This window comes from Nannobrachium achirus, assembly GCF_963921795.1.
Source record: "Nannobrachium achirus genome assembly, chromosome: 3".
Taxonomy (NCBI): domain Eukaryota; kingdom Metazoa; phylum Chordata; class Actinopteri; order Myctophiformes; family Myctophidae; genus Nannobrachium; species Nannobrachium achirus.
In genome coordinates, this window is record NC_137812.1 from 15,965,767 (window position 1) to 15,986,565 (window position 20,799).

Sequence of the window (20,799 nt, forward strand, 5' to 3'; positions counted from 1 at the left end):
TCAGGAACAGATTGAGAAGGGCACTGTTGCACAGTCTAGAAACACAGGGTATAAATGCTCAAATTCACAAATCCAATTAGATTTTTTTTGTAAGTGTATTTCCTACTCGATAAAAAAAAAAAAAAAAAAAAACAGTGTCACGCAACATTATCAAAAGTAGCAGATCTACAAGCTCAAAATGTGGCTTGAAGTGACATTGTTTAGCTTGTAGATAAGCTAATTTTGATATTTTTGAATTCCAATCCAGAAAAGTAACATTGTTGGACATATGAGGTTTCCACCCGACAGAGACGATATACATTGTCATATGCCAAACTTGTGGCGCGTCGTTTGAGCTTATAGATCTGCCTTTTTCAGCAAAGATCTTTTTTTTCTCCATAATGCCTCAATTCTTGCACTTTTTCATTGACTTTACTCTGTATATTTCTTCTGTACTTTGTGTATTTTGATGCCAATACTGTTACAAGTAAAAGCCTTGTATTCTACATTTCACCGAGTACTTCTAGTTCGTGGGGAACGTGTCTTGCATGCTGAATGCATTCTGTGACGGTAGCAGAGCTCTACTCCCCGTGTTAGGGAGTAGAGCCTTCATCACCTCTTAAAACATCTCTCACACACACACACACACACACACACACACACACACACACACACACACACACACACACACACACACACACACACACACACACACACACACACACACACACACACACACACACACACACACACACACACGTACGCGTACGTTGACATCCATGTCTGAACTCATGCAGGCCGCTATAGGAGTGACTGTAACTGTGCATTCTATTCATGAGTCAAGTTCCTCTATGCCATTACTGACAATTACATCTTCCCGCCTTGCCCTCTTCTTCACCTATAACTTCATCTTCTCCATTTTCCACCCACCCGCTCACACGCAACTATAATGGTCAGAGTCTATAAGCGGAGCTGTACGTGCATGTGTGACAGACAGCACTGTAAAGTAACTACGTTACATTGCACTTAAGTACTTAAGTCTCAGGACGTTGCGTAAACACAATCCAATAACAAAATACTAACTTTGAAGCTAAAGAAATAACCGCACTAGCCTAAGGACTATCTACTCTGTTAGTTATGAGAGGGCTCGCGAAATCTAGCAACAGGGGCAGCTATGAAAAAAAAATCGACTAAAGCAGGTATGAAGGGGTATGATAAAAGGCAGATATAACCCTATATGTGTTTTGGTCAGGATGCCTCCGTACTTCCAATTTCCAATACTTTTACTTCTACTCCACTACAATCCAAACATTGTCTTTTTACTCAACTACATTTATTTGAAAACTCTAGCTATTGTACTAGTTACTGCACTTTGTATGTGTGAATTATTATCACAAAACATACAACTGTGTCTGTAACAACTTCAACCTTACAGTATAATCCATTTTGGCCATTTGAAAGGAGCCAATCTACACGCTCACAATGTGTTGCATAACTTGCATTATTGTGAGCTTGTAGATCTGCTATTTTCAAAAGATTTGTATATATTTGACATTGCGAGCTTGCAGAACTGCTATTTTCAAAAGATTTGTATACATTTGAGAACTTGAAAAGGGACATTCTGCCTAATGAGTACTTTTAATTTTGGTATTTTAAGTACAATTTGATACCAACACTTTTACTCAAGTACAATATGAGTTCCAGACGTCTAGTCGTCTACAGAGTATTTCTACATTGCAGCATTGATACTTTTACTTAAAAGGCCCGCTGACACGCCCCGAAATTATAATAGTATGATACGGTAGGTCACGTGGTCTCTCTGAAAACGGTCTGAAATAGTCTGAAACTCATGTCACAGTGTAATCTGCCCCTCGCTCCCCAACAACAGCTACAGTAAGTAGTCTAAGTACAGTCAATTAATTTGATTGGCTTATAAGTGCGCATTCCCACAATGACATCATAAAAATATTAACTCATAGTTTAAGATGACTTTTTAAAGTGACAGTACCCCTTTAGGTGACAGTACCCCCTTAAGTAACAAATGTGGGTACTTTTTCCACCACTGGTGAGAGAGAGAGAGGGGGGGGGGGGGTAGAGAGAGGGACAGGGGAGTGAGGGGGAGACAGAGACACAGTATGTCTATCTTTGGTGACTGAATGACTGGGCCCCAGTCAGCCCGACTGTCAGTCAAAGAGTTGATGATCATTGTTGGCAGAGTTAGGGACGGTGACGAGACTGTCAAATTGGGTGGCAGCTGTCAGGACGCCCCAAAACGCCCGTTAATTCACCACCAACCGACCGACTAGGGAACGCATCGACTAAATATATAAGACCCACCACACACACCCACACACCCATGTCTGTGTCTCTGTGTGCGCTTTTAGTCAGTAAATCAAAGCACTGTCAGAGTAGAGCGTGTGTGTGTGTGTGTGTGTGTGTGTGTGTGTGTGTGTGTGTGTGTGTGTGTGTGTGCGCGCGCCCCCCCAGCTAGCCAGAGTTTAACCCATTTAGAACGGGTACACATTTTGTGTTTCATTATTTTATGCTTTAACTATTGAAAAATAGCAGATATACAAGCTCACAGCGCGGCACCGAGTGCCGCGCTGCGAGCTTGTAGATCTGCCATTTTTGAAAAATCGTGAAAATTAGAATTTTGACCCGATTCTGTCTTTTGAATCCTTCTAATTCTAGGCCTAAATGGGTTAAGGAAAGACTTTCAGACTTTTGCCATTAATTGATCCCTAAGGGGTCTGGGCTGTGGGGGGGGGCTTACTGGGGGTCTTGCTCTTCGCTCACAGCTCAGGAAACAAAGACAATAAAGACATCATTACCGATGATAAAAAAAGACATTAGAAATCATTCATAGATGTCTAATGTCCTCTTGATCCTTCCTTAATCTGTATTCAATCCCGTTCGGAATCGCCTTTGAAGTTGTGTTAATTTTGAAAGCAATTTGGTTTAGTGTGTCTTTTGAATGAAATGTCATTTTGTTTTAGTCATATTTGAGTAATCTGAAAAAGTTTTAGCTTCAGTCTAGTTTTAGTCCACTAAATAGCATAACATTTTAGTCACCTAATCTATATACAGTATTTTGGTATTTGAGCCTTGATGGCATTGTGAAAGAAGATTGTACACTTGGTTGCATTTTAGAGTGCAACGCCCGAGCAAAACCTGACATAAAATGACTTGTCTTTTTTAGATATCTTCTACACTAGTCCCTCCCAAACGTTTTAGTGTAGTTTTTATATGTTGAAAAAATTGTCAATATATTTAATTTCGTTTTTAGTCCTTGAACATATTCATCATAATTTTAGTAGACATAATTTACATCGTTTTGAAGCCCAGTGGTGTCAGTTCAGCAAAAGCTAAAGTATGGCAACATGACTGGTGTCATGCACACACGTGAAGGCGCGTGCATGACACTAGTCATGGTGCAATACCTTAGCAACAGGCATATTATGATGATGATGATTAATCATTTTGTCAAGATAGGGGGATAGCCGGGATACGTACAAGTATTGTGGAGAATATAATACCTTCTGAAAACAATCATGTTTGTATAAATTTGTATTGTAGTTAGTTTACAGTAATTTAATAATCGACGCAGATAGTCATATAGACATTTGAGAATTTATTTTAAGACGTGCATTTATTTTTTTCCCCCCCCTCGAGCCAAGGTATGGCAGCTGCCATACCATGCCGTACCCAATAATTGACGCCTCTGCCCATGCCAGGGACAGAACCCACAATTGTTTCTGTAGACACTAGACGGATTGAATAAAGAAGTGTGAATATAGTTATTTCATGTCTTTTATGGCAGAGACACCAGGAAGCAGTGATTGATTACCGCACCGATACAATACGTCACGTCAAACTAACAATTATGGAGACGGCGCACACGCAGGTCCAGGTGTTCCCAGGATGAAATGGAGATTAGGTTGGAGGGAAAGAAACACGAGACAAAGAGTGACAAGAAGCTGTGAAGACAAGAGACACAACAAGCCAGTGTGTGTGTGTGTGTGTGTGTGTGTGTGTGTGTGTGTGTGCGTGCGTGTGCTTGTGCGTGTGTGTGTGTGTGTGCGCGCTCAGTTCCAATAATAAAGCAGGTCTTATTTATTAATACTGTCGATGAGAGACTAGCTTGTCACCACGCAAAACAATAAGACAATATGCCTGTGGGTTAAGAACTCTGTGGGTGAGAGACACACACACACACACACACACACAGAGAAGAGGCAGAGAGAGAGAGAGAGAGAGAGAGAGAGAGAGAGAGAGAGAGAGAGAGAGAGAGAGAGTGCATGTGTGCGTGCGTGTTCATGTGGCTCTCAGGAGATAAATTAAGTGTGCAGACTTGCTCTGCTCTGAACTCCAATTAAATATTTAACCCTGTCACAACTTTACATTCCTCCCACTCTGGCTCTCACACATGCAGGCATATCGTCACCGTCGGGCAGAAAGCTTGTATCTCCGAGTTTCACATCTGTACATTTCTTCGCAAAGTAAAGCACTGCTTCATCGTACGAGGCCGTCGCACAAAAGTAGCGAAAACTGCAGATCTACAAGCACACAACGCCTCGCGGTGCGAGGCGTTGTGTGCTTGTAGATCGGCTGTTTTCAAGTCATTTTTAAAATGATGAATGCAAAACGGTTTTGGACATACAAGGTTTTCACCCGACGGTACCATATACGGTACCCAGACTACCCACACACCCACACACACCACTACCCAGACAGCTAACACAGGACACACACAGAACCTGTAATATGTCCTTCTCTTCCCTATAAAGGCCCAACCACTGTGCCGCGGACCTTTGGTGTGCCCTTTGAAATTTGACAGTGAAGTCACGATTTAAGGACTTTTAAAACCTGTTTAAGACCTCAAGAAAGAAAAGGAAAAAGACCAGTACTGCATCAAAAGTAATCAAAAGTAAGCAAGAACTTTGAAAATAGCCACACACACACAGACAACACACACACACACACACACACACACATATATCTACAATACAGTAGGTGTGCAAACACAGTCTTGCAATAGAGAAAGGCCGCCACATACAGACCCCGCTCCCAAGGGAGGATATAGACTGTGCACCCACTGCACACAAAATGTGATAGAAACAGAGCTACAATTTCTAACCACCTGCCCACTATACCAAGATATCAGAGACACACACTTCCCACAGATTACAAACACACAAAGTGAGTTTACATGACCAATGATGGAAAAACTCACAACGCCTTGCACTGCAAGGCGTTGTGAGCTTGTAGATCTGCTATTGTTGGCTAAAGTTCTCAGAATAAGGACACTAGGGTTCAAGTGGTTCATATAAAAATGATTCTATCACACAAAGATTTGGAGGACCCCCTCTAGTAACTCTGAGGACCCCCTAGGGGTCCCGAACCCCCTGTTGTATCCAATTCCTCATAAACTGTGCACACCCCATAACCCAGACTGCACATACTTTGGGAGCACATATCTTCCAACGGGTAAGGACAAGTTCTAAATTGGATTTTGGTCGGTCATGCACTTCCCTACTTGAAACGCTCTTTGTGTAAAAGCCGCTAATACAAAGGCAGACTATTTAGTGATATTATTCAGTCGGCCGCTGCTCTCGAGCAAAGTGAAGTGCCGCTGAAACGTACTTACCCACCCACACACACGCACGCACGCACACACACGCCATTACTCGACAACAGTGCAATAACTGTAATGGGCGTCTGGGATGGGAGAACTGAATAAGTGTGGGTGATGGAGACATGGTGAGATGGCTCCGTTCCGCTCAGACTGATCTGATCCTGTCCGTAATTTCCTCACACAGACGCCATAGGGCTTTAATAATCATTACCGTCGCTGTCGGGCAGAAACCTCTTGACTCCATATTTCAACTTCTTTTTTGTTCTTTTGTATTTAAACTAATTCCTCCCAGAGAGAGAGAGAGAGAGAGAGAGAGAGAGAGAGAGAGAGAGAGAGAGAGAGAGAGAGAGAGAGAGAGAGAGAGAGAGACAGACAGACAGACAGACAGACAGACAGAGACAATTATTGTCACAATTATTGCATAATCGTCTAATCGCAATTATTTGGCATAATCGTAATAATGTGGCATAATCACAATTATCTTGTCATAATCCATTACATGTTGAATACTGTTCAAACATTAAGAAAAACAAATTCTATTCTTTTTTTTTAAATAGCAAATGCGACGTGACGCGTTGTGAGCTTGTAGTTTGACTATTTCCACTGTCAATGTTCTTCTTAAAGTATAAAGTTGTCAAATATGTCAGTAATTACTTTGCATACTTATGTGGCATATACTCGTATCTGCCATGTGCAACTTCAAAGCCTAAAAGCCGAACAGAAATGTAATTAAAAAACACAATTGTAAAAAAACACAATTAAATCGTTAATCACAATTATTTGAGTGACAATTAATCGTCATGTAAAATGTCATACTCGACATGCTGATGGGACAAACAGACAGACAGACAGACAGACAGACAGACAGACAGCACTGTGCTTGAACCGTGTAGTGTTCAAAAGCGCTTTGATTACAAATTACAATTAGTTTGCAGGCCGATAAGCGCTTCAGCTAATTATTGGTACCAACATCCAATTAGACCGCCGATGGTAATGGAACATACTCGTGTGTGTGTGTGTGTGTGTGTGTGTGTGTGTGTGTGTGTGTGTGTGTGTGTGTGTGTGTGTGTGTGTGTGTGTGTGTGTGTGCGTGCGCGTGTGTAGCTCATTTGCTTTACTGCATATGTGTTGCACATTATCAACAGGACAACTCAAATTGGATGGTTCTAGTAATTTCTAGTTTGGAGAGTTTTGCATTTCTTTTCTTTTTCTCAAAGTGCATTAACACTTCCGATGCCAAAACAAAACGTCCAGGAACGTGTGGTGCGGTGCCATGGCCCCGTGATCACGTCCAGGGAGTTAACTGGTCTTAGCATGGTTACCAGGTAAACAGGTGATGCAGCGGCCGCGATGCGGACGACTTTCACTTCCTCATTCACAGCCATTTTATCGGTCTGCAAAAATCAGGCATTTTCGGGCAACTTACTCCCCACATCGCGTGACGGCTCCATTTTCAGTGAATCTAGCTCACAAATGGATGCTCATATGGATCGTTTCTTCGCGTGGGCCGGCCGTGGACGTGGGGGGCACGGGGGACACGGGGGGCGGCCGCGTGCACAATGGGCACGCGGCGTGCGCGCCAACACCGAAAATCTAGAGATGTGCCGATTGATCGATGAGTGAACGCAATTGGTCGATAATGCCTCTTTCGGCTTTGAACGGTATCGGCTTTGTCTCTATCGGCTTTGCCGATCTACAATCTGGATCAGCTATTTTCACAATATTTATCTGTGGGACTGAGCAAGTTGAATTGGATACTAAAGCATCTCAGCCTGCAATCTCCTAATGTTTATACTTAATATACAATGTCAATGTTTTGTAAGAAGAATCATTAAATACTAGACCTTACCCGTTCGAAGATATGTGCTCCAAAATATGTGCAGAGTGTGGGTTGTGGGGAAAGTTACTGTAACTGGTGCGTGCGTGAGAATATGTGGGAGCATCATAATGTAAGGAGCAGCTCATGGAGGAGTATATATTTATGATGGATACAAATAATTTAACAGCTAATTTAGGTGAATAGAAGTATGGGGATGAATGTGCTTGCTCCACATAGTTTTTTCATACCCGTTGGAAGATGAGACACACATCAAACGCACCTGGTGAAAGCGAGAGAGAAGAGAAAGAGAAAAAGAGAGAGAGAGAGAGAGAGAGAGAGGGAGAGGGAGAGGGAGAGGGGGAGGGGGAGGGGGAGAGAGAGAGAGAGAGAGAGAGAGAGAGAGAGAGAGAGAGAGAGAGAGAGAGAGAGAGAGAGAGAGAGAGAGAATGCACATTCCTAACTGTGAGAGAGAGGGGTGTGTGTGTGGGGCTACAGATCCCATGGCCTGGAGGAACGGACCGCAACCCTGACAACAGGCTAAGAAAACGCTAATAAACAGCTTTAATTTGGGAGAAATGAAATTCGGGCTCCGTCACCGTTGGTATAATGCTAATAGCCAATACCATGTGAACTTTGGGATCAGTTGCTGAAGCGAGTGAATAGATAAACGTAGATAAGCGTGAGCGTTAGAGCGTGAGTGAGTGAGTGAGTGAGTTTGCTGGTTTAATAGATAGATATAAATGCTCCAACAGTGACACAACAAATAGAAGAATGTATGGATTTGATGCTGTAATTGGGAATATCAGTATCGGCAGATACCTATTCCAGTTGATCGGTATATCGGCCCAAAAAATCGCAATCGGAGCATCTCTACGAAAATCAGGTAAAAACAATAGGAAATATACTCAGCGTTAATCTACAGTAGTTACGACAAAACTATGACATCGGAAATCCCCAGTAACTTTGGAACGGAGCAGATCATCTGGTGTGGAAACGACAGCCCTCATGAAAGCTGAACTGCGCAACGACATCTCCTATCCCCGCACTCTCACCGGCTGGGGAACCACAGCGTCTCGCAGCAGGCCTCACACTGACAGGCAACGTTGTCACTTGAAAATTGGATGCGGTGTGAAGATTTAGTGGAGCGTCACAGGGGCCAGGGAGATAGACATTTGTACCGCACTCACATAAGCCCCCGGAAATAGCTTCCTCCGCTCCGTCTACGAGCAGGGCTGTCAGTCACCGTTACGATTACAGTTGACGAGGAACTCTCGCGGAAATGTTTTACGATCAATGATTTAATTGTGTTATTTTCAGGTGATAGAGGGGGCTGTCACCATTAGAACATTTTACTTGATGATTGATTGTCACATACTGTACATAATTATGATGAAGATTTAATTGTTTTTGGACATACTAGAACATAACAATTCTGCCTTTATGTAATCAGAAATTCCACAGGGAATCATATCTCAAATATACAGCAAAATTACTCGCATATTTAATAACTGTATACTTTCTTCGGAATACATTGTGTGAACAGTTTTCAACTTGGAAACTGTTATGACGATCATGCCAAAACGATTGCGAATTTCTCAAATAACTGCGATTATTAGGCGAATATGTAGCAATGGCGACAGACCTGTCCACATGTTCAAAACGTGCGACGTGGCCCCGATGGAACATAGCATAAGCACAGCTGACATTACATGAAAACTGCATCAGGGTTTCATTTACAAAAGGGACCAAAGAAACCAGAGAAATTGTGTATGCTCTCCAGCTATACTGAGGCACTGATGCAGGTAATACATCCTCACTCTCAATTAACCGCCTGTTAATCCATTCAGAACGGGTACACATATTGTGTATCATTATTTTAACTATTGAAAAATAGCAGATATACAAGCTCAGTAGATCTGCTAGTTTTGAAAAATCGTGAAAATTCAAATTTTGACCCGAGTGTCTTTTGAATCCTTCTAAGGTTTTTTTGAAAAACCCTATGTTTCTATGTCAGCAATCTGGCCAGCCATCGTCAAAGAAAAGGTCCTTTTCACTTAACTGGAGCTCAGTTAGTCTGTTCTTGAGAGACTACTATGTCAGTGGTTCTCAAACCTTTTCATGTGAAGGAGCCCCCAAAATTATATGTATTTGGCCACGGACCCCCATCTCAAAATATTTAGTTCCAGGGACCCCCCAGAAGCAAAATTTGAGTTACAAAGATTCGCTTTGAAAATACATATATTCAAAGATTTGCACACATTTTCACGACTTTTTTCCAAAAATAGCAGATCTACAAGCTGTGAGCTTGTATATCTGCTATTTTTCAACAGTTAAAGCATTCAATAATCCCAGGCCTAAATGGGTTAATCCCATGAGCAAGCACCTTTCTCTGCCTCGCCTATGGTTATGTATATTGAACAGACATGAACGGCTAATTTGAAAACAGAAATGGAAACTTTTCTCAAGTGATTCTGTACCAAAGAACAATCTCCACACATCAATGTAAAGCTATAGAATCATAAACTCAAGCATAAGCCGGAGCGCCATATTCATATATGCTGAAGCAGAGCTTTCCTATAAGTGACGCAAAGGTTACAATGGGTACAATGGGTTAGGATTGATCCACCAGGAGGTAGAGCAGCCACTTGGGTTCGATCCCGGGTTCCCCCTGAGTTAGTGTCCAAGTGTCCTTGAGCAAGACTCTGAACCCCTAGTTGCTCCCCATGAGCAGGTTGGTGCCTTGCATGGTTTCTGTGTGTGAATGGGTGAATGCACATGAATCATTGTAAAGCGCCTTGGATAAAGGCAATATACAAACGCACCATTGATCATGCAACAGGTCATAGAGGCTGAAATAAACATGTGACATGGACATGCTATTCAAATAGTACATTAAGGAATCTAAACTGTTCCAATAAAGAAGAGCATGGTCACCCAACTGTACTGTGAGTTATAGGGCAAATACAAGTTAATGACCTGATTGCCAGGAGCTACTGTAATTATGATTTACTCTACACTACGCGTGAGTAACAGATGTTTAGAATTAGAGTTAAACGTGATCTATACTTAAGTTGCGTGACAGTGTCATGGATGGAAAAATAGCCGATCTGCAAGCCCACAATGGGCTTATAATGTCTTACCCAGGGGTGTCGCTCCAAATTCTGGGCCCAGGGTACAAGGATTCAATGCGGGGCCCCCATGAATGTTTAACCCATTTAGACTGGGAACGCATTATTACGCATTATTTTGTGCTTTAACTATTGAAAAATAGCAGATATACAAGCTCACAGCTCCGAGCTTGTAGATCTGCTATTTTTGAGAAATTGTTAAAATTCTTTGCATATTTTTGACCCGATCTTTATTATACAACTGAGCAAAAGCCGCATCCCACTTCCACGCCTACTCTGCATCCACTCCAACTCAACTTCAACTCAACGGTAGGTAGAACGTATGGAAAAATACCGCCCACCTCTATGCCGATTCGCTAATCGCTAGGATCAGTGGCGTCACTTGGGTATGGCAGGGGTATGCAGCTATATACCATACCCTGGGTCCAGGGGGTCCAGGGGGGAAGATAAAAGTTAGTTCGAAATATAAATCCATGAATGTCTCTGGGTCCAGGGGGGAAGATAAAAGTTAGTTCTAAATATAAATAATAAATGTATCATGCCTGTTGGTAAGGTATGGCAACATGACTGGAGCTACTTCTTCTTAAAATAAATGTATCATGCCTGTTGGTAAGGTATGTCAACATGACTGGTGTCTTGCACGCGCGCACCAGTCATGTTGCCATACCTTAGCTTTTTCTGAACTGACGCCACTGGCTAGAGCATCAACACCTATTTTTTTCTCCAGTGACAATGACGACCATAAACACAACTACTGCATGCATGCAACATTGCAACTCCAAATGTACCGCGCCGCGCACGCACAGACATTTACGAGGAACGTGCATGTTTGGATCGATGACTCCCTCAAAAATACCATCAAGCGACCATACTTAATTCTGCGTCTTGAAAGCCTTGGATCGGCCGCGCCGTGCAGTGGCTCTCTGTTTCGTGAAGTGTGTCTGTGTATTTATGTGCGCCCGCTCATCTGAGCCGTGAGTGTGTGTGTATTTTCATCGGCCGGTCAATTGGCCGCCGCATCAGTAACCAGCGGCCACTGACATAAATTCTCAGCACTGCTCAGCATGCATGATGCTCTGGGACCACCAGAGCAGGACTGCAACTTGTACTAAAAATTAGCAAGTAGCAGCCAGCCTACTTTAGTGGCAGCCAACAGTATACAGATGGTGCTGATTAGCCTACCTTTGCAATGTAAGGATATATTCCATAATCCTGTGTCAATGTCGTCTCAAAGAAGAAGAAGAAGAAAAAAAAAGCATCGTGTCACCATGCTTTCCTGCCTCCAGTCCAGACGGCCCATGCAGAAGGAGTTTACTTTCACTTTAATTTAACAGAATGCAACAGAATTGCAAAATTGCAAAAGCTTTTGCAAGCTACAGAAAAGGCCATTAGTCCCTTTATTTTAGCCAGTTTAAAAGGAAAATCTGCTCCAGTTTCTCTGTTGCTGAAAAGAAAAAGTCCGTTCACTTAATTGTCCACACGCTGGATTAATGAATGTCCACAGGTGAAGCCCGTTAAAGGTCATTAATAGTCTCCTCTGATAGTTTCACAAAGTACACTAAAGCAACAGAAATTTATAATGTAACATTTTAAGTCCCTGACAGAGGTTTTACAAGCCAATTCAATAGCAGCAACATTGTCATGAGGTAATTTTTGCCCTTAAATATTTGAAAGGAACAGACTAGAGTCAGATTATTGTGACATAAGGTACATTTCCCAATAATAAAATCTAATAATTCGCTCCAACGTGATACATCAACTGTGTCAACGGCCCATGTCCAAATCGCTATTTCATTGTTTTATTTGTTGAAAGGTGTGAATAGAGGTCTCATTAAATTCTCCCCCCCCCCCCCCCCAAATGAGAGACAGAGTGGGAATGTTTCTGTCTGCAAATACACATTAATGTCCTCTTTTATATGCAAATCGCTATTGCAGTGTCATGCATTTGAGTGTTTTCTTTGTTGAAAGGTGTAAGTCATAGTGTTCTCTCTCTCTCTTTTATAAAGAGATAGTCACGTTTAAGTCATTAGTGCTTATTATTAAACATAACTCTTATTGCTTCAGTCATCAAATCAATTTCAGTAGGCTTACTTTTAGCCAATAATAATAATAATAATAATAATAAATACTGTTAATTAATGACACACACACACGCACGCACACACACACACACACACACACACACACACACACACACACACACACGCACACACACACACTCAAAATACATGAAGAAACAGTGCTTTTTGTGGGCAACATGGCTTGGAGCAGCTGTGCGTGTAACACTAGGATGAGGCCGCCGAAGGCGGCCGAAATTCTAGTTCTATACATTTCTTCTAAATCCTTCTAAGGTTTTTTTGAAAGTGTCAAAAAATGTCAGTGTTTCTGAAAAAATACATATCCCCAAAATGATATGTATTTGTCCACGGACCACTATCTCAAAATGTTTAGTTCCAGGGACCCCCCAGAATAAACATTTGAGTTACAAATGTTCGCTTAAAAAATACATATTAGATTTGCCCACATTTTCACGACTTTTCAAAAATAGCAGATCTACAAGCTCGCAGCGCGGCACTCGGTGCCGCGCTGTGAGCTTGTATATCTGCTATTTTTCAATAGCTAAAGCATAAAATAATTAAGGCTCCTCCACCTTGGGCCCTGGTAACTCAGTCCCACTCCCCCCCCCCCCTTGTGACGCCCCTGGTCTTACCCATCACCTCCTGTGAAGGAGGCAGGCTCAGAGAGAGGTTGGCGCCGCCGTGCCCCGCCGCGCTAGCGTTGGCGTCGTCTGGAGCGCCGCCGTGCGCCAGGGCGCCGCCCCCGCCGGCCCCGCCCTCCTGCAGCGAGCGCAGGTGCTCCCGCAGACGTGTCACTTCCTCCTGGAGGGCCTCCACTTCCTGCTGCCGCTGTTGCTTGGCAACGCTGGTGGGGTTCATCCTGAAGTGGAGGACGCGCGTCCTGACGGGATCATAGTCTCCCTGCATGTGTGTGAGAGGGAGAGAGGAGGATGGAATCACCAAAACTTCACTTGCTATTGCATTATTTATAACATAACCAGTAAGACGCCCAAGGGGCTAAAAGCGAGGTCGCGCCATCCGTCTTGGATTCTGTTAGTGTGGTTTTCCTAACAGGGCATCATCTGGGATACAATCCCTTTTATGGCCCATATATGGAGATCCCTAACAGAATCCATTTTATGCCCATATATGGAGATCCCTGCTCTGAGTATCTGACATCACTGTGATGTCACCTGTTTATGCCCATATATGGAGATCCCTGCTCTGAGTATTTGACCTCACGGTGATGTCACCTGTGTGATGTCACAGTGATGTGTCAGGGGAACCACAGTTTCAGGTGTTAGCCGTCCGTCCGGACCGTCCGTCCGTCCGTCCGGACGGATACGGTCAAGCTGTGACGGCTCTGATAGTAAATTGCGACCTACGGTCGCAATAAACCCTACCGTTATACAACAGAAATCTTGTGTCTCCATGGTATTCGTGTAAGAGCCATTTGAGCCATGTTGCTGACTTAACTGATGACGTCACTGAAAGGAATGTTCAAGGCCAATTTTGCCTAGGTGTTTAACAAGGTCTCCCATCAGGCACAGTTGTTGCTGATGGGAGAGGCAGACAGCTTTTTGACTGTGTTCACGAAGGCTGCTTGTTCTGTATACGCTGACTGTTTATTTAGTGACAGAATACATATGATTTATCAACTCAACAACGTCTGTAACATTAGTTTATATGGGCACACATCTGAGCTGTAATCCCTGACCATCAGCATCCACAGTAGTCCCCCGTTTTGACCATCTGTCTGCCTGTGTCCATTTATGCCCATATATGGAGATATCTGTATCTGTCTGTCTGTCTGTCGGCGTCCATTTTATGTCCATATATGGAGATCACTGCAGTTATAGTTCTGGGTCCATTTTATGCCCATATATGCCCATATATGGAGATATCTGTCTATCTGCGTCCATTTTATGCCCATATATGGAGATCTCTGTATCTGTCTGTCTGTGTCCCTTTTATGCCCGTATATGGAGATCTTTGTGATTCTGCGTCCATTGTATGCCCATATATGCCATATATGGAGATATCTGTTTATCTGCGTCCATTTTATGCCCATATATGAGATCTCTGTCGCTTTTTTGCCCATATATGAAGATCTCTGCACACACAGTACCGGTTGCGGAAAACTCAGATGTCAGACATCAGCTCCGCATACGGGCATTCATTTTATTCCCATATATGGAGAACGCGCGTGCCGGTGGGACGAACGGTTCTCGAGATACGCGGATTACATACATACATACACACTCACAGAGATTTTTTGTTGACTCATGTGGCGTACGTGATGTCAGAGCCTTTTATGATGTGATGTCACAATGAGTCAGCGCTTGCGCCGATTTCCTCCGGAACAGCCTGATGTCAACAATCAGCCCAACATAAGGAGATTCCGAACGTTTCGTGCCGGTTAGGGAAAACCGTGCGTCGGGTCGGGTCGAGGCCCGGCACTGCACTCCGTGCCGCGGCGGGGAACGCGCATGTCGAATCTGAAGCCGGTGGGACGAACGGTTCTCGAGATACGTGGATTACAGACAGACAGACACACACGCAGAGACTTCTCGCATTTATTGCGCCCGTCAGGGAGCAGTTTACTATGAAAACCTCCACCGGCCGTCCGTCCGTCCGTCCGTCCGTCCGTCCGTCACACGTCACACCTTTGCCCTGCTCATATCTCCGCATCAGTATGACATCACACCACATGTGTACACAAACCTTTGTGTACGTTGCTGTGGCAACAGTCTGTTGTTGCTGGTCTGTTAGTGTACGTTAGCAACCACCTTAGCAACCATGGTTTTACCCTAGCAACCAACTGTTTACCCTAGCAACCAACTGTTTACCATAGCAACCATGTTTTTTTACCCTAGCAACCTCTGTTTACCATAGCAACCAGATACGCAGAGCAGGGATCTCCATATATGGGCATAAACAGGTGACATCACACTGATGTCAGATACTCAGAGCAGGGATTTCTCCATAATATATGGGCATAAAAGGGATTCTGTTAGGGATCTCCATATATGGGCATAAAAGGGATTCTGTTAGGGATCTCCATATATGGGCATACAAGGGAAGGGATTCTGTTAGGGATCTCCATATATGGGCATAAAAGGGATTCTGTTAGGGATCTCCATATATGGGCATAAAAGGGATTCTGTTAGGGATCTCCATATATGGGCATAAAAGGGATTCTGTTAGGGATCTCCATATATGGGCATAAAAGTGTTTCTGTTAGGGATCTCCATATATGGGCATAAAAGGGATTCTGTTAGCTGTTAGTGATCTCCATATATGGGCATAAAAGGGATGCTGTTAGGGATCTCCATATATGGGCATAAAAGGGATTCTGTTGGGGATCTCCATATATGGGCATGAAAGGGATTCTGTTAGGGATCTCCATATATGGACATAAAAGGGATTGTATCCCAGATGATAACCTGTTAGGAGATCCACACTAACAGAATCCATATATGGTCCTACCGACAGCTGCTATAAGCCAACCCTGGTGATAAGGTCTGAGTCGAAGAAATGCTTCTTTCCTGGCAAGAATTGCCCCTTTATACTGTAGGGCTCGTTTGTGTATTGTATGACATCACGCCACATCATCGGCTGAGGACTGTGTGATGTCATCATATCTCCATATATGGAGACATAAGTTGCTCATGCCCAAATATGGGCTGGTGAGGTCAGACTTAGTGTGATGCGTAGGTTATCTCCATATATGGAGATTCAACTTCAATGAGTAACCATGGCAAACTGTCAACTGCCCGTATGTCTTGATAATTGGTAAAACAAACTTTTGGCCTATTTGTGGAGATAAGCGACCAACGGTCGCTTATCTCCCGATTAGGGAGTCTTACTGGTAGATAGATTATTTTTGCATATATGATAAAGCAGAGCTTTCCTATAACTAACAGTGTATTATTTTGTAAATTAAAGCTGTGCCTAACTTCCTCCTCGACCCCGGATTTGAACACGATTTCCTCTAGTGGGACACCAAAAAAAGGTTTTAAAATAGGAAAAGTGAATTTTCATGGTGTATCACCTTTAAGTGTGCTTGGACATACAAGGTTTCTACCAGACAGCGGCGACATATACTGTAATAAAACAGTCCTATAGCAGTATCTATGGAAATAAAAATAAAATCAAAAGTAGCAGATCTGTAAGCTCAAAACGGGGCGTGAAGTGATATATTTCACACTTGTAGATCTGCTACTCCTGCCGTTTTTTGGGAGAAATGTAATCCTGAAAAGCAGCTTTGAACATAAGAGGTTTCCACCTGACAGATATGTAATATGTAGACGGAATACAACATAATAAAAGGTTATATAATATCCTGTTTCTAACGCGTAAGGCATTCTGAATCCCATAGTGTCACGCTCGATTCTAGGACAAGGATCTGAAAATTTAATTTAATCTATTTTAACTCATTGACTGCCAAGGCCCGAGTTTCCCGAGTTATTACAGTAGTCCCAGGGTGCCACAGCCCGAGTTTCCCGAGTTGGAAGCCATTTTGAAAAAAAAAAAAAAAAAAAATATCTAAAAATGCCTCAAATGTATTAGGCATGATCGCAATTGCGAAATTGCATGTTTAGCCCCATAACAAACACATCTTTCAAAATGTCAAAATGGCTGTTTTGTCTGACTTTGAAGGCTTGTATCTCATGAATGCCTGAACGGATTTCCAAGCGGATTTTTTTGTTTGAAAGCTGTTAAAAAGTACTACACATATGGTGCATGATCTAGGCATGGGCGTGTACGATCCGTGCACTAAAAATTGATCCGTGCACTAGAAATTTAGGAAGGTGGCAGTGTTTGTTTTGTCTGACTTTGAAGGCTTCTATCTCATGAATGCCTGAACGGATTTCCAAGCGGATTTTTTTGTTTGAAAGCTGTTAAAAAGTACTACACACATGGTGCATATATGGTGCATGGGCGTGCATGATCCGTGCACTAAAAATTGATCCGTGCACTAGAAATTTAAGAACGTGGCATCCTGGTACTTGGCGGCCATCTTGAAAAGGGCATTCAATGAGTTAATAAGATGAATTTCATTAAAAGCGTGCCAGGCCGCTTCCCCCCGGTGGTGGGGGGGATGGATTATTGACGTTCTGGGGTTGGGAGGGACGTGCACCACTAAAGGTACCTCATTATTATTCTACAATTAACATTAAAACATAATGTTCTGCTTTACCCCTGAAGGGGATGGGGGTTGGGAAAACATCAACATTAACAGTTTCTCAGCCAAATCGCCAATTTTTTTGACATTTTTAGAGCAAAAACTGACCGTTCTAGCTTCATTTCAGTCTAAAGAAACATATTACGATGGAAATGACATCATCGATGACGTAACCCGTTCGGCCATAACATAGCATAGGCCTTTCCATAGCATTGAAAGCTGACGTTTTTCTTATCAAACTTTACCATATTTAGACGGATTTTCATTCGGAAAAAAATGGCAGGCTGACAGAGTGGTCACTTAGGAGCAAAAACGAGTGTGCACGGTGTGCGCACGACGTTCAGGGCGTGCGGGATCGCTCCCGTTCGGCGGACCGGGAGCCCTAATGGCGGCTCCATAGGCGGCCATTATGGTCCACATGCTGTCCAGGCTTAGTCCAGACTGCAAGACCTAATCGTTGGGCACACTCTAGTGGTATAGTACGTGTACTACATTCTGCAATCATATTATCCCTGCTGGGTTAGGCTACTGATAACTTGGAAATTAATAATATTCCTGGCAGTATAGGCGCACAAGCATATTGTAAATGGCTGAGAGAGTTAACAAATTATGTTGCGATATATATATTAGCATATTTAACGTTTGAATTAAAAGGCTGTTGTGTTTTGCAAACACGAGTTACAATGTGTGCCACCGTAATAACGTTTTAATGAAACGTCTTCGCCAACCTGTGTGCTCAGACACAGAATCAACAACGCAATCTTGTAGTAGCATCGCAGCACCGCAAGACAGTGAAGGCACTGATGTAAATTGAACCTTAGTTGGAGCTAACAACTACAGTACTACATCAATCTAGCTGGGTTTGAAACCCAGCTACTGTAGACAGATGGATTGCGTGTATTATTGATTAAAAAAAAGTAGGCCTGACCTCGATTAATCGAATAGGCAACTAATCGAGGGAGTCTTAAGCCATTTGCACACAAGCGCGTTTATCCGCAAGGATAAAACGGACAACGAGTGGCTGGAGTCGTGCGTTTTTTTCTCGACCGATTTGTGCCTCTTGTCGCATGCGGTAAAAACTCATCACTCCTTTTATGACTCCTTTTGGGACCCTAACCCTAACCCTTATTCATGCAGCAAACGAAAAAAAAAAAAATCAACTGTCCTGTGTGCAAAGGGCTTTAGTTGACTACCAATCTCTTGGTCGAATAATGACACCAATAGCTTTTGCATGATTGGCCTAATTCATTTTTTTAAGTATTATTAGGAGAAACCAAGCAAGTACTGTATGTGTTAAATCAGATATTAAGCACATTCCAAATGGAATGATCCTCTATTGCGCAACAGTTTTTTAAGTTAGGTAATCAGAATGACCAGACTGCAAAACGAGAGAGAGAGAGAGAGAGAGAGAGAGAGAGAGAGAGAGCGAGAGAGAGAGAGCGGAGCGCGTAAACACTTTGTTATGAATTTTGCAGAGACACATAAAGGAATGGTTGTACACTGGGGAGCAGAGCTGTGTGAAAGGCAGCACTGTGGAACTTAAGTTTGTCAAGGAATGATTTCTGCCGTTGTTCTCCCCCTATATCCCCTACAGCATTCTGTAGCGTCCCAGTAAATGAGGGCGTCCATCTTAACTTAACGTCAATATCACACGAGTACACGCGTGCACACACACACACACACACACACACACACACACACACACACACACACACACACACACACACACACACACACACACACACACACACACACACACACACACACACACACACACACACACACACACACACACACACACACACACACACACACACACACACAGTTCTTGATTACTGGCAGAATTAGATTGCATTCACCCCCCCGAGCGACGGTTGCCAGATAAACTACACGCACGGGGATTGGGGGGGGGGGGGGGGGGGGGGGGTATTGGGGTAATATTGTCTCTGAGGAAACCTCGTATGTCCAAAACTTTCAGGATCGGATAAAAAAAAATGGCGAAACGCAGCAGATCTGCAAGCTCGAAACGTGTCACAAACAAACTTGCTTTTGTTGATGCTTTTGTGCGACGCTGTACTATGATCAAGTAGGACGTTATTTTATTTTTATTTTTTTTAAGTAAAAAAAGAAAAAAAAACATAAGTTTCGATATTTCGACAAAACATTTGTTCGACGTTCCATTTGTTCGACGCGGGTGAATGTTAACCTGGTGAAATGCTAACCTGCCGACGCTGGAGAATGCTAACCTGGTGAATGTTAACCACTATGCCTAAACCTAACCAAAACCCCAATTAAACTATGCCTAAACCTAACCCTTAGAAAGTTATACTATGGAGATAAGAGTTTTTATTTTTGCCCGACTACAGAGATAAAGGAAGAGGAACAGTGAAGGACAAAGCAAAGAGAGCAACATAATTTAAATTATGTTTTTCAGTGGTTCTCTAAAATAGCAAATATAAAAGCTCACGGGGAGCTTGTGCATCTGCTATTTTTGAAAAAAAAAAAACATTGAAAAAAAAATGTTTAAAATAAAATAAAAATTAAAAAAAAAAAAAAAAAAGAATACTGGTTTTGAAGTAGTTTAGGGGCTCAGGAGGGAGAGCGGCCGCAATACAATCCTGGGCTCCCCCAGAGTTGGTGTCGAAGAGTCCTTGAGCAAGACTCTGAACCCCTAACTGCTCCCTATGAGCAGGTTGGTGCCTTGCAAGGTTTCCTCCGCCATCGTTGTATGATGTATGTGTGTGTGTGTGTGTGTGTGTGCGTGCGTGCATGCGTGCGTGCGTGCGGGGTGTGTGTGTGTGTGTGTGTGTGTGTGTGTGTGTGTGTGTGTGTGTGTGTGTGTGTGTGTGTGTGTGTGTGTATGTGTGTGTGTGAATGGGAGAATGGAATACACAATCATTGTAAAGCGCCTTGGATGAAGGCGCTTTACAATGATAGCACATTTATATAGCGACTTTTTATCCAAGGCACAATATAAATGGACCGTTTACCAT

General features: G+C 43.0%; 1 protein-coding gene across 2 annotated transcripts in view; it reads right to left on the reverse strand.

Moving 5' to 3' along the window:
• Positions 1-20,799, reverse strand: part of mad1l1 (mitotic arrest deficient 1 like 1) — a 187,982-nt gene that overhangs the window by 75,411 nt on the left and 91,772 nt on the right. For both annotated transcript variants that reach the window (XM_080722022.1, XM_080722023.1), the window contains exon 16: positions 13,272-13,539. In XM_080722022.1, coding sequence (XP_080578148.1) covers positions 13,272-13,539 — 268 coding nt within the window. The remainder of the gene's footprint in view (positions 1-13,271; positions 13,540-20,799) is intronic.